The 11274-nt window shown below is 57.0% G+C and overlaps 1 protein-coding gene across 1 annotated transcript in view; it reads right to left on the bottom strand.

The window, feature by feature from the left end:
* Positions 1 to 5795, bottom strand: part of Hhipl1 (HHIP like 1) — a 32047-nt gene extending 26252 nt beyond the window's left edge. Inside the window, exons 1-2 of the mRNA XM_023719640.1 lie at positions 5733 to 5795; positions 4774 to 4870 (exon numbers count right to left, since the gene is read on the bottom strand). Of these exons, the coding sequence (XP_023575408.1) occupies positions 4774 to 4870; positions 5733 to 5795 (160 nt within the window). The remainder of the gene's footprint in view (positions 1 to 4773; positions 4871 to 5732) is intronic.
* Between the last annotated feature and the right edge of the window lie 5479 nt (positions 5796 to 11274).

Here is an 11274-nt window from a genome sequence, read left to right as displayed (position 1 = left end):
AAAAGGCGAACATAGAGCTGCAACACAGGTGGGTGATGGCTGCCAAACCCGGCTCCCCCAACACCCCCACTTGTGTCACCTCCGGCAGCCTCGCGTGGGCGCAGTCGGCCAGGTGGACAAGGAGATGGGCCTTTCCACGAGGCTCCCTCTGTCCCTCCCCGCCCAGACTCTGCACAGCGCCCCCTGGGGACCCACGCGGGGTTTGCACGGTCCGAAGCCCACACCCTCGCCCTCCCCAGGGGAGGCGCTTTACAAGTAAAACACGGTGGCTCGGTGCCTACTTCGGAGGGTCCACCAGGCGCCCAGACCCCTTGGTGTCTCCAGGATGCCCGCCGGCAGATCCCCAGCTGCTTCTGGTGAATCTTAGCTAATCCAGCTGGACATGGGCAGCCTCAGCGGGGACCGACCCCGCTGGGCTCCTTTTTTTTTTTTTTTTTTTTTTTTGGTGGAACCAGGGTTTGAACTCAGGCCCTTGCACTTGCCAGGGAAGCGCTTATTCTACTGAGCCATCTCCCTGGGGTCCTGTCCCTTCTGCGTCCCCTGTCCCTGGGAGGCTCCTCAGTCCCTTATGCAGGACGGTCACTGCGAGTCCCAGGCCAGCCTGGGCTACTGTAATGGTTGACATATTGCGTCAGCTCGAGCAGTTTAGAAGCTGAGCTAAGTGGCCCAGCAGGAACCAGGGTCCTCGCTTTGCAAACACCCTGTGCAAGAGGGGGCAGGGAGATGGTGTAGGCGGGAGCCAGCATACCGTAGGAGGGAGGGAAAGAGGCTTGCCCTACGCTGCGGCTCTTGCTGCCTTTGCTGTCTTCTCCCGCCATAAGCGGCTCTCTTCTGCCATGTGCCACCCTGCCTTGGAGCCAGCTGAGTGTGGACTGAGACCTCCACAAGCTGTGAGTTAAATCAGCCTTTCCTTCCTTAGCTTTGGGCGTCGGGTATTTTGTCTCAGCAACGAGCGAAAAAACAGCTACATAGCGAGACCGTGTCTCAAAAATTAAAACCAAATAAATCCACATTCATGTTATTTTTTATGTGTTCTGTGTCTTGCTTATTGCACAGAAAAGAGACTGCTGAGCGGCACAGTGGCACGGGACGGTCCCCCTACTGCCCGCACGGGCGGAGGAGGGTCACCCCAGCCCACAGGCAGCCTGCGGAGACCCCAGCTCCCAGGACCCAGCCCCGGTGAGCCGCCAGCCTGGTGCTGCAGCAGCTCCTCCGGCCACCAGGGGGCGCCGCGGTGTCACCTGCTGTTCCTCCGCAGCGCCGCGGTGACCCTCTGGGAGGAGCCCGGCTGGCCAGAGCAGACGGAGCTGGGTCTTACAGGAGCTGGGAAGCATAAAGTCATTTGGTAGGCCCTGCTGTGACCCCCTCTGCCCTGGGGACCTCACGCACACAGCCCTGCACCCTATGGCCCACAGGCCTGTGGTTTACCAGCCCTGCACTTGGTGCCAGGGCCCCAGGCTGTCCGGCTTTTGCGTAGCCTCTCCCCGGTGGGCAGCTAACCGCAAAACCACCCCACGACCACCTCTTCAGCAGCCCACTTCTCTGGCTTCAAGAAAGACGCCTTCTTGACAGACACAGGTGCACTCAGGAGGCCTCACTGATTCGGTTCTGCTCTCTTGCAAGCAGGGACAGCAAGCGACAGGGACAGGGAAGTTCCTTACCCAAGGTCACGTGAGTTGTAGGTAAAAGTCACCACCCAGGTCTGTGTTCTTCCTTTCCCCTTTTTGCAGCCCTGAGCATCCAGGGAACCCTAAACTACATCCCCAGTTGGGTTTTAATTTGTTTTGAGATGGAGTCTTGCTGAATGTCCTGGCTGGCCCCAGGCTTGCAAGCACCCCGCTTCCGCCTCTGGAAAAGCTGGGATCACGGATGTGCACCTTCACCAGCAGGCAGGTCTGCTCCCCTCACTGGCTGGCTCTGGGAGTCGGCGCTAAGTGTGCATGGAGGATCTCTGAAAGCAATGAGTGCCTCTAGGTGAATGTTCAAGATCCACCCCACAAGTTGCCACCACAAATGTTAGCAGGTGGGCATGGAAGAGGCTGCCCAGCCCAGGACTGGGTGGGGAGGTAGGCAAGGTCCCCATGCCACTGACCAAGGTCCAGCCTGGCTATGTCCAGGCACTGACCAGACAACGGGGCCAGTCGGGGTGATAATTATGATCATGACTCTCCTTGGTGCCCAACTGCGAGGACAGTGTTCACGTCTCCATCTCCTGCCCATCCTGTGAGACTCAGACCGGTACCTCGCCCTCCTTGTGCTTCTGTTTCTCCTCCAAGAAATGAGAGCAGCTCACACCCCTGTAGAGCTCACCTGGTGTCCCCAGCAGCCTGCAATCACAGCTCCTGCGGCTGTGCCACATGCCAGTCACGGCAGACAAGTGGTGGGTGACCTGGGGACAGCGGGAGCAGGAGCAGGCAGGTGGGGAGCCGTTGGGCGCCCCGGGTGGAGGGTCCTGGGACTGTAAAGGCCTGAGCACCTGGAGCCCTAATGGAGTCCAGCTGGGATACAGCGGTGTGCCCTGCGCATGCGCCAACTCCTACGCTGAATGTGATCATCACGCACTACAAATGCGAACTCATTAAAATAAGTGAATAAATAATGACCTAATGATGCACTTCAAAGTCCTAGAAAGACGAGAACACGCGAACTTAAAACTAAGAGGAGAAATGATAAGGAGTGGCTAAATTTAGACTAAAATAAATGGCGAGGGATTGAGGGGTGTGGAGGTGCACACCTGGGATCCCAGCCAGGTCCCCAGCATTCACAAGAAGGAGCCCCAGGCCCCTAGCGATTGTTCCAGCCGCAGCTGTTGGGGTGGCTGCCCTCGAGCCCGGCTCCCAGGCTGAGGCTGCACGCATCTCCTGTGTGGAGGACAGAGGTGAGGTCGGTGCCTCGGCAGAGCCAGCGTGCACAGTCAGTAGGTCCCGGCCCCGACTCTGCCCGGCTCCCAGCAGCCCTGGCCTTCTGAGCACTCGCCGTCCCGAGTGCCACTCGGCTGCCTTGTGGATTCCAAGGCTCCGCCCAGCACTCAGTAGGCCCTCAATTAGAATAGGTTTCTATCTGCCTTCCCTCAATTAGAATAGGTTTCTATCTGCCTTCCCTCAATTAGAATAGGTTTCTATCTGCCTTCTGTCCAGGCCTAAAGCTGCGGATCCCCTCCTCTGGACAAAATATTTACATCTTCGAAGCCGGCCCAGTCTCCACCTCTGGGCTGTGTGGAGGGCCCGCGGGGCCAGCTAGGGCCAGCTGGCTGCATGCCAGTCCCCCAGCGGCAGGCGGGAGAGGGCACTGCCTGTTTCTCCGCCCTCCTCCCTCTCCATGCCTGCCTGTCGTCACCTCACCGCGCCACTCCCCCAAACCGCACGAATTCCCTGGGGGTGAGCCCGCTTCATGACCCCACGCTGAAGGGCGAAGGTTTCCTGGCAGGGTCGCGGGCACCCAATGCGGAGAACGCTTGGCTTGCGGCTTCCTGACGCTCTGATAAATCACACGCGCTATTCCTGCCAAACGCGTGGCTCTGCCCTGTGGACGCCCTTGTCCTAGGGTCTCTGCAGTGCGGGCCCCATGCAGGCTCCGCCGCGTGGCCTCCTCGGTTCCCAGCTGCCCAGCTCCAGCTCTCGCCTGGCCAGGCAAGCAGGGGTCCTGTTCATGGGCTTTGCTGTCTCCTTCACTCCCAGAGACACCATGAACTTAGGACCAGAACCAAGATTCTTGGAGTGGCCAAATTCTAATCAGGCTTTAGCATTTTTTGCTAGGCCTCTCCGTGCATGTCCTGGCAGAAGTTAGTTTTGTTTTTTTTTTTAATTAATTAATTAATTATTTATTTATTTATTTTTGTGTGTGTGGCCAGCTCAGCCCACCAGGGGGCGGGGCTGGCTGGCATGTGGTGCTGGGGGATTGAACCGCGGTCCCTGTGCTTTGTTTAGCTTAGTTTGTTCTAAGTAGGTGCCTTAGACCACTGAGCCATCTCACCAGCCCCAGAAGTTAGTTTTTTGAGGATTTTTTTTTTCTTGTTGAGACAGGGCGTCTTGCTATGCAGTTCAGGTTGGCCTACAACTTGCAGAAATCCTCCTGCTTCAGCTTCCCCAGCCGTGAAGTGACAGGCCTGCACCACCACAGCCATCTGCCTGCTGTGCTTTAACCTTCTCTTTAACATCACGGGTGAGACCAGGTGTGCTGGGTGCTGGCCAAGGCCCCTTTCATGTGGTAGCCACCATCCTCATCTTACAAACAAGGAAACTCAGCCCCAGAGGTCCAACAGTTTGTCCAAGCCTGGCTGCTCCTATCAGGGTCTTTCAGCAGCCCAAAAGGAGGGTGAGTAATCTAGCCCCACCTCTGTGTCCATGACCTCCTGCCACACCCCACTTCACCCCACCCACCTTGCCCCACTTGTGGGCCCACTGGACAGGACAGCTCCCTGAGTGTCCTCTGAATGCCTTGCCACCCCACCTCCATCCCAGGCACAGGAAAGGGGTGCAGCTGTGCCCTTAAGTGACCCCTGGCCCCTTCCTCCCTAGGTGTCCCGACACTCTCCAAGTTTGGTCTTGAGGGGCTTCCAGGGAGCGGCAAGGGAGGCAGGGTGCAGAGCTGTGGGTGTTACCTTGGCCAGTGGCATGGGAAGCCCCAGACCTCGGCCTCCATTGGCTAGAACTGCTCCACCCACTGCAGGACAGGGCTGGACCAGGCGATGGCCATGGCGAGTGCCCATCTGTGCAGTGTGTGACTGTCCCGTCTGGGCCGTCTTCTAACCAGAGCAGTGGGGGGCCGACCTACATGGCCAGCCCTCAGAGCCGGCCCCTGCAGGCTTCGCACATGACATGGCGAATTCTCTGAAGGCGAGGCCAGGCTCCAGGTAGGGAGCTCCTTGTCCCTGGAGGGGAACAAGTAGAGGCAGCTAACCATCCTGTGGGTGGGATCTGAGCCAGCTGACCACAGGGCATCTCTGTGTCTACTCTGCCACTACCTCACCAGTGTGCAGCTGCTCTGTGTGTTAGGCCCACTGTGCAGCTGGGAAACTGAGGCACGGGGGGCTGCTGGGGCTTGCCTGGATGTCTGAAGCCAGCTGACACCTTCATGATCATCACTGTTCTGGGAGCTGGGCCTTTCCTCCTGAGCCAACCCTGCCCATTTCTCTTTTTCTTTTTGTGCATGGAACCCAGGTCCCTCACACTGAGCTGTGTCCCCACCTGTTGATCCTATTTTCTATTTTGAGACAGAGCCTTGAGGAATCACTGAGTTGCCCAGGCTAGGCTCAAACTCACAATGCTCCTGCCTCAGCCTCCCTGGGTGCTGGGACTATAGGTGTGCCCTGCTTCCTGCTGCCTTCTCGGTGGGGCTCTCTGGTCCTTGACAACCTGTGACCAGGGACGTCCATGTGATGCCAGGCCAGGACAAGGGTCGCTCCCTTTCAGTCTCCAGAGAATCTGGATGGAAACACAGGAGGGTGAAGCCCAGGCCAAGGATCAGCCAGCGCATGCGCAAAGCCTTCTGGGCCGGGTGAGGTTGTTCCTGCTCTCCCTGTTCCATGCTGCCCTGTCTGTCCCAGTCCCTGCTGGTACCCATGGCATGGGCGTGGGCTCCGCTGGCAAGCCAGCCTCCTATATCTGTAGTGCCCGATCGAAACGGGCAGGTTGGAGACCGGGCTGCAGGCCACCCTAGCGACCATGCGCCTAGACTGTGCCGCCGTGGGAGGCACTGTTTCCAGGACCCCTGCATGGGAGCCCTGGCCTCACCTCTCTGCCCACAGTGCAGCCGGGAGAGCTGGTGACCAGGATGAGGGTGCTGAACATCTCCATGCCGCTCCTGCAGGGCGTATGCCTGTCCATGTCCTCTCTGCTGGCTGGCTTCCTGGTTCCTCTCCCACCCCTGTCCCCAGCCAGAGTCGGGTCTGGTTTTATGGTTGATATAGTTGCCTTTGGGGGGGCTGCGTCCTGTGTCCTCGCTGTGGTGGAGCAGCCCAGGGCCTCCACAGTGCTGTCAGCGGGGATACAGCGAGTTGGTCATTAGCTGCCCAGGAAGCGGCCCCATCTGCCATCTTCCTCTGGAAATGCAGGGCAGGACTCCCTTGCTACTCCTGGAAGGCGGGGGCAGAGGAAGAGGCGGGGTCCACAGCCCTGGGCCACTGTGTCCGGACGTCACCCTGCACCTGGGAGCACCTCCTGCGGAAGCCACCCACAGGAAGGCACAGCTGTGTGCTGATGTGTCCCCTCTGACTGGCTGTCATCGCCCAGCCCTGGAAGTGACTCTTGCGCCCAGTGGCAGTGGGGTGCAGTCAGGACCATGCTGGTTAATGTCACAGAGTCCTGGATTGTCGCCTGTCACAGCTGATCTTATTCCTACCCCCTGCCCCGGTACAAGGACCACTGCATGTAGGGGGTCTGGCAACATCAGGGGTGTTTTCATAACACTCCCAGTCTCTGTGGTGATGTCTGTAAAATGGGGCTAATGGTGGGTGGGTCCCCAGGGTGCTAGGAAGGAGGCGGTGTCACAGGCTCAGCTTGAGCTGAGGTAGCGCTGACTGCACAGCCCTGCGTCTGCCCCCCTTTCCCCTCCCCCCATACCTGGCCATCAGACAGGATGTGAAGATTAAGAAGAATCTTGTTTTTCTTTCTGACAAGCTCTGACAGGTGCAGTCCCACCACGAACTCCCTGCACAGCCTAGATGGGCCTTGAACTTGGGGTCCTCCTGCCTCAGCCTCCTGAATGCTGGGGTCACAGGTGTGCACCACCATGCCCAGCTCAACTGGCCTTCTCTGCCTGGCCGGCTCTGTGCCAGGCCCCAGGAGGGGAGGAGTGAGGCTCTGTGGGAGCGGTGGGAGCGCCCCTCGGCCTCTGCCACCTGCGTCCCTGAGGCATCTGTGCCCTGCCCTTTGTGCCCACACTGGCACCTGAAGGATGTGGCTGAGCTGTGTTCCAAAACTCTTCTCAGGAAAAGGGCAGCTAGGTAAGGTCAAAGGGGACATGGAGCTGGGTGGCAGCTGCCCTTACGGTGAGCTCTTTCCTGCCTCCATGGCATGGCGCACCCTAAATACACCCCTGAACCACCCCCAGCCTCTGGAGGCAAAACAGGCAAATTCCCAGTGAGCAGATGGGAGCAGGAATCAAGCTGTGTGAAGTGCAAGTGACCCGTGGGCAGAGCCTCCACACCCACCCGGACCAGGGGTGCACACAGGCCCAGGGCTGGGGGCTCCTTGGGGACACAGGAGGGGACGGCATTGCTTGCGCTTGTCTCACAGGCCATCCCCCGGAACTAGGTTTCATTAATATTTAATTAAATATTTGTATGGGTAACAAAATAATGCATGCCTATGAGTTTTAAGAAAGGATCAGAAGGCAGCAGCATGTCTCTAAGCGAGCCAACAGCCCCCTTTGCCCACCTGACAGGGCCACCCGTGTCCACGCGCACCTTCCCCTCTGACTCTGGCCCCCGTGCATCTGAGTCACATGTTTTCCTGGTAGGGATTTCACTTCTTTACTTTTTTGGCGGTAACCAGGACCACACACTTCGAACTGAGCTTCCTCCGCAGAGCCAGTTTCCAGGGCCAGCGCTTCTGAAAACGCCACCACCAGGGACAGAGTCTACTGGGGCAGCGTTCAAGGTGCCCAAATACCTTAGCCAGGCCTGGTGGCCCAGGTCTGTCACCCAGCACCCAGGAGGCCAAGGCAAGAGCACAGCACGGTCCAGCTCAGCTTGGGCACCTTAGTGAGATCCTGTCTAAATTTTTTTAAAGTTTACAAATGGGCAGGGACACAGGTCAGTGCAAAGGCTCGGGCTGTATCCCCAGTGCCAAAATAAACCAAACACACACACACAAAAACTTCCCAGAAGGGGTTAATATGGTTATTTGTTGGTTTATTTAGATATGTGTGTTCTGAAAATGTTTATGTCCTGTCCTACGTGCCCCTGGTCCTCTCCATGGATGCAAAGCCCAAGCAGGAAATCCCTTCCCTCACATGGCTAAGGTTGCTGACTTACAGTGTTGAATACAGGATGTCCAATGTCAGCCTTTCTTTTTCCAAATTTAAAAACAGCTGCAAATAAATAAATAGATAAATAAATAAAAACAGCCATGAGCAGTTATTGGCCCAGGTCTGTGGTCCCAGCACTCAGGAGGCTGAGGCAGGAGGATCGCCATGAGTTCAAGACCAACTTGGATTGCACAGGGAAATCAAAGACAGCTCAAGCTACAGAGTGGAACTCTGCCTCAAAAGTCAATAAATAAATGCAGAGAGTTTCAGCAATAAAATTATAAGACTTGTGTAGAAAACCAACAAGCCTGATCGGCCTCTAGCCCTGACCCTCTTCGTGGAGGAGAGGATTACCTTTGGTTTTCGGGTCTGCACACTTGGAAACACCAGTCTGGTGCTGTCCTTAATCGTCTCCTCAGGGGACAGAGGAGAGTGCAGCCCATGCCCACCCACACCCCCACACCCACCCCCTGCGCATGTGCTCATCCCCCAGCATCCCGGGGCGCACCAGCTCCCCAGGATGAGCGATCCCTGCTCACCGGCCTGGGTCTGATTTGGACTAGCAGCAGACCTGCTAACAGGGTGTTTATTCCGCTTGGGCAGCCGGGCACAGGAATGGTCCAAGAACGTGCGTGTGTGTGCCTGCTTATGCACGTGCATGCACCTGCGTGCCTGCCTGCATGTCCCTTGGAGCCTCAGTCCTTTATCCCTTATCCTCATCCTGGTGCTGTTTCTTGAATTTTGTTTTTTAGTTTTAAAAATTTATTTATTTATTTGGTATAGGGTCTCGCTATGCAGCTCGGACTCGTAGTGATCCTCCTCAGACTCCCTAGCACTGAGATTACAGGCTTACGCCACCACGCCCAGTTTCAGCCGGCACAGTTCGCCCAGGGCTCTAGGCCGGTACCGGAACTGAACCTGGGTCTTTGCACTTGCCAGGTAGGCGCTTAGACCGTAGAGCTATTTGTCCAGCCCTGAATTTTATATCTTGAAGTCACTGCTAATTTTAGAGAAGGACGCTGGGAGATCCTTTTTGCCCATCTACTTACCCATCCATCCATTCATCCACCTATTTTTTTGCGGTACCGGGGATTGAACTCAGGGCCTTGCGCTGAGTTCTACTGAGCTATCTCTCCAGCCTCATCTACTTGTTGTTTGAGACGGTTTCGCTATGTATCCTAGACTGGCCTCACACTCCTGGCAATCTCCCTGCCTCAGCCTCCTGAGTGCTGGAATGACAGCGTGTGCCACCACAACCCTCCCTCTCTCCTGCCTTTTAGGGCTCCCTTTTTACTTTTCTTAAACTTTACCACAGTGACAGTCAGATCTCAAATTCCCATGTGCGTGGAAGTGGCAAATCTCGGGGTGGTGTTCTTACTGGTGCATTTTCCCATGAATGACTTCATCCCTGAATTTGCTCTGAGGAAGTAGGGCTTGGCTGGAGTGGGTGACAGGGCGGGAAGTGAAGGGCGCCCAGCTTCTCCCTCCGTCCATCGTGGGCCTGTGCATCAAGCCTCGGGCATCTCCTCTGCTGGCCTCTCTGCCGTCCTGTCTGTCTTGGAGTTGGCCAACTACAGGCTGAAGCCACAAGCAAAATAAACCGCTCCTTCTTCAGACTGTGCTCATTGGCCACTGTGTCTGGAGATGGGGAAGTGACAACGGTGGCAGCTCTGTGCCTAGCCTGGCCCTTTTCTGAGGGGCTCCTTCCCAGGGGGTCCTTGAGCCCCAGAGAGCTGCTGCTGTTCTCTATGTGTATGGTGCTGGGGATGGAATTCAGGGCTTCTTGTGTGCTAGGCATGGCCTCCACTGCTGAGCCACACCCTCAGCCTGTTTTTTTTTTTTTTTTTTTTTTAGTTTTGAGACAAGGTTTTACTATATTGCTCAACATGCCCTTGAACTTGTGATCCGCCTCCGCCTCCCGAGTACTGGAAGGACAGGCCTGTGCCTTTGCCCTGTCTTCAATGCTTTCCTCCCCTTCACCTGCCCCACTAGATTTGGGGCAAAACACAGAGGCATTAAGGGAACACGAGGTACCCCGGAAGAGGATGGGGCTAGTGACAACGCCAACGAGGCACCTTCAGCAGCACATTTCATGGTTATCAGGGGAACCTGGACAACATGAAAGATGTCCAAGCCCAGACGCCTGCAGAGGGGGTGCTCTGCAGAAGTAGGGGTGTCTCTTTCTAGCCTGGCGGGGTAAGAGTGAACTCGAGCCCCAGCTGACTGGAGCATCTGCATTCCTCAAGCTCTTGGGAGGGCTAGTGAGTCGTGGGGCCGAGGCCCTCAGCGCTGCTCAGGCTCTTGCTTCGGGGACGTCAGCACTGCAGCGCCCAGAGCCCGAGGCAGAGCCGCGTCACTGCAGCTGTGGGGTCACACGAGGCTGGGGTGAGCCTGGCTTCCTCTTGTGGCTGCTGCAGAAAGAGAAGTCAGCCCAGAGGCTAGAGGGGGAGGTCACAGGGACACTGTCCGGGGCAGGTACTGGACATCCCGGTCTCCCAGCCCATTCCCCAGTAGGGCACCATTTCTACCTTGATGTGTGGCCAAGGCTGAGCTTGCCTGTCCTCTAGCAAAGATGAAATGGGCCATTTTGAGGTATCTAGAGTTGCTAGGAACAGGTGAGACTGTGACAGCTTAGGTCCACCCACCGGCAAGCGTCAGGACAGAGATGGGGATTCCAAGTGCAGAGTTCTTCAACATTTTCTTTTTTGAGAAGGATTTCGTTTTCTTTCTTTTTCCTTGGCTGGCTCAGGCTGCCTTAAGGGCGGGTCTGGGAGGGCATGTGGAGCTGGGGCTCAAACCGCGGTCCCCTGTGCCTGATTGGGTTTGCCAGAGCAGGCACTTAAAGAACTGAGCTAACCTGCAAGGCCCCTACATTTCTTTTTTGATAAGGTCTCACTGTGTAGCCCAGACTGGCCTCCAACTCATGGTGCTCCTCCTGCTTCAGCCTCCTGAGTGCTGGGCTGACAGGTGCACGCCACCACCCCCGGTCAGGGCCTTTCTAGTCAACCCTGCCTCCTCCTCCCTCATTCATTCATTCACCATCCCTAGGCTCTTTGCTGGGTGGGTGTGGGGAATCAGCACGGGTGAACAGTGAACCTAGTGGCCTGGCTGTGACTCTTGCTTCCCTCCACCAGCTGGGGGCCAGGGGACAACCCTGCCCCAAGCAGCACGGGTCACAGGGAGGCCCAGGGTCCCTGGGAATGACCATGGCTGCTGATCTAGGTGGCAGGAGGGGCTGGGATGCCTGGGCCAGTGGCCAGCAGAAGCCACATTAACAATTAAGGTCCTGTGACTCTGTTCTGCCCT

The sequence above is a fragment of the Octodon degus genome, unplaced genomic scaffold, assembly GCF_000260255.1.
Source record: "Octodon degus isolate 3935 unplaced genomic scaffold, OctDeg1.0 scaffold00070, whole genome shotgun sequence".
NCBI lineage: Eukaryota > Metazoa > Chordata > Mammalia > Rodentia > Octodontidae > Octodon > Octodon degus.
Note: the sequence above shows the minus strand (reverse complement) of the source record. Positions and strands in the feature narration are given on the sequence as shown.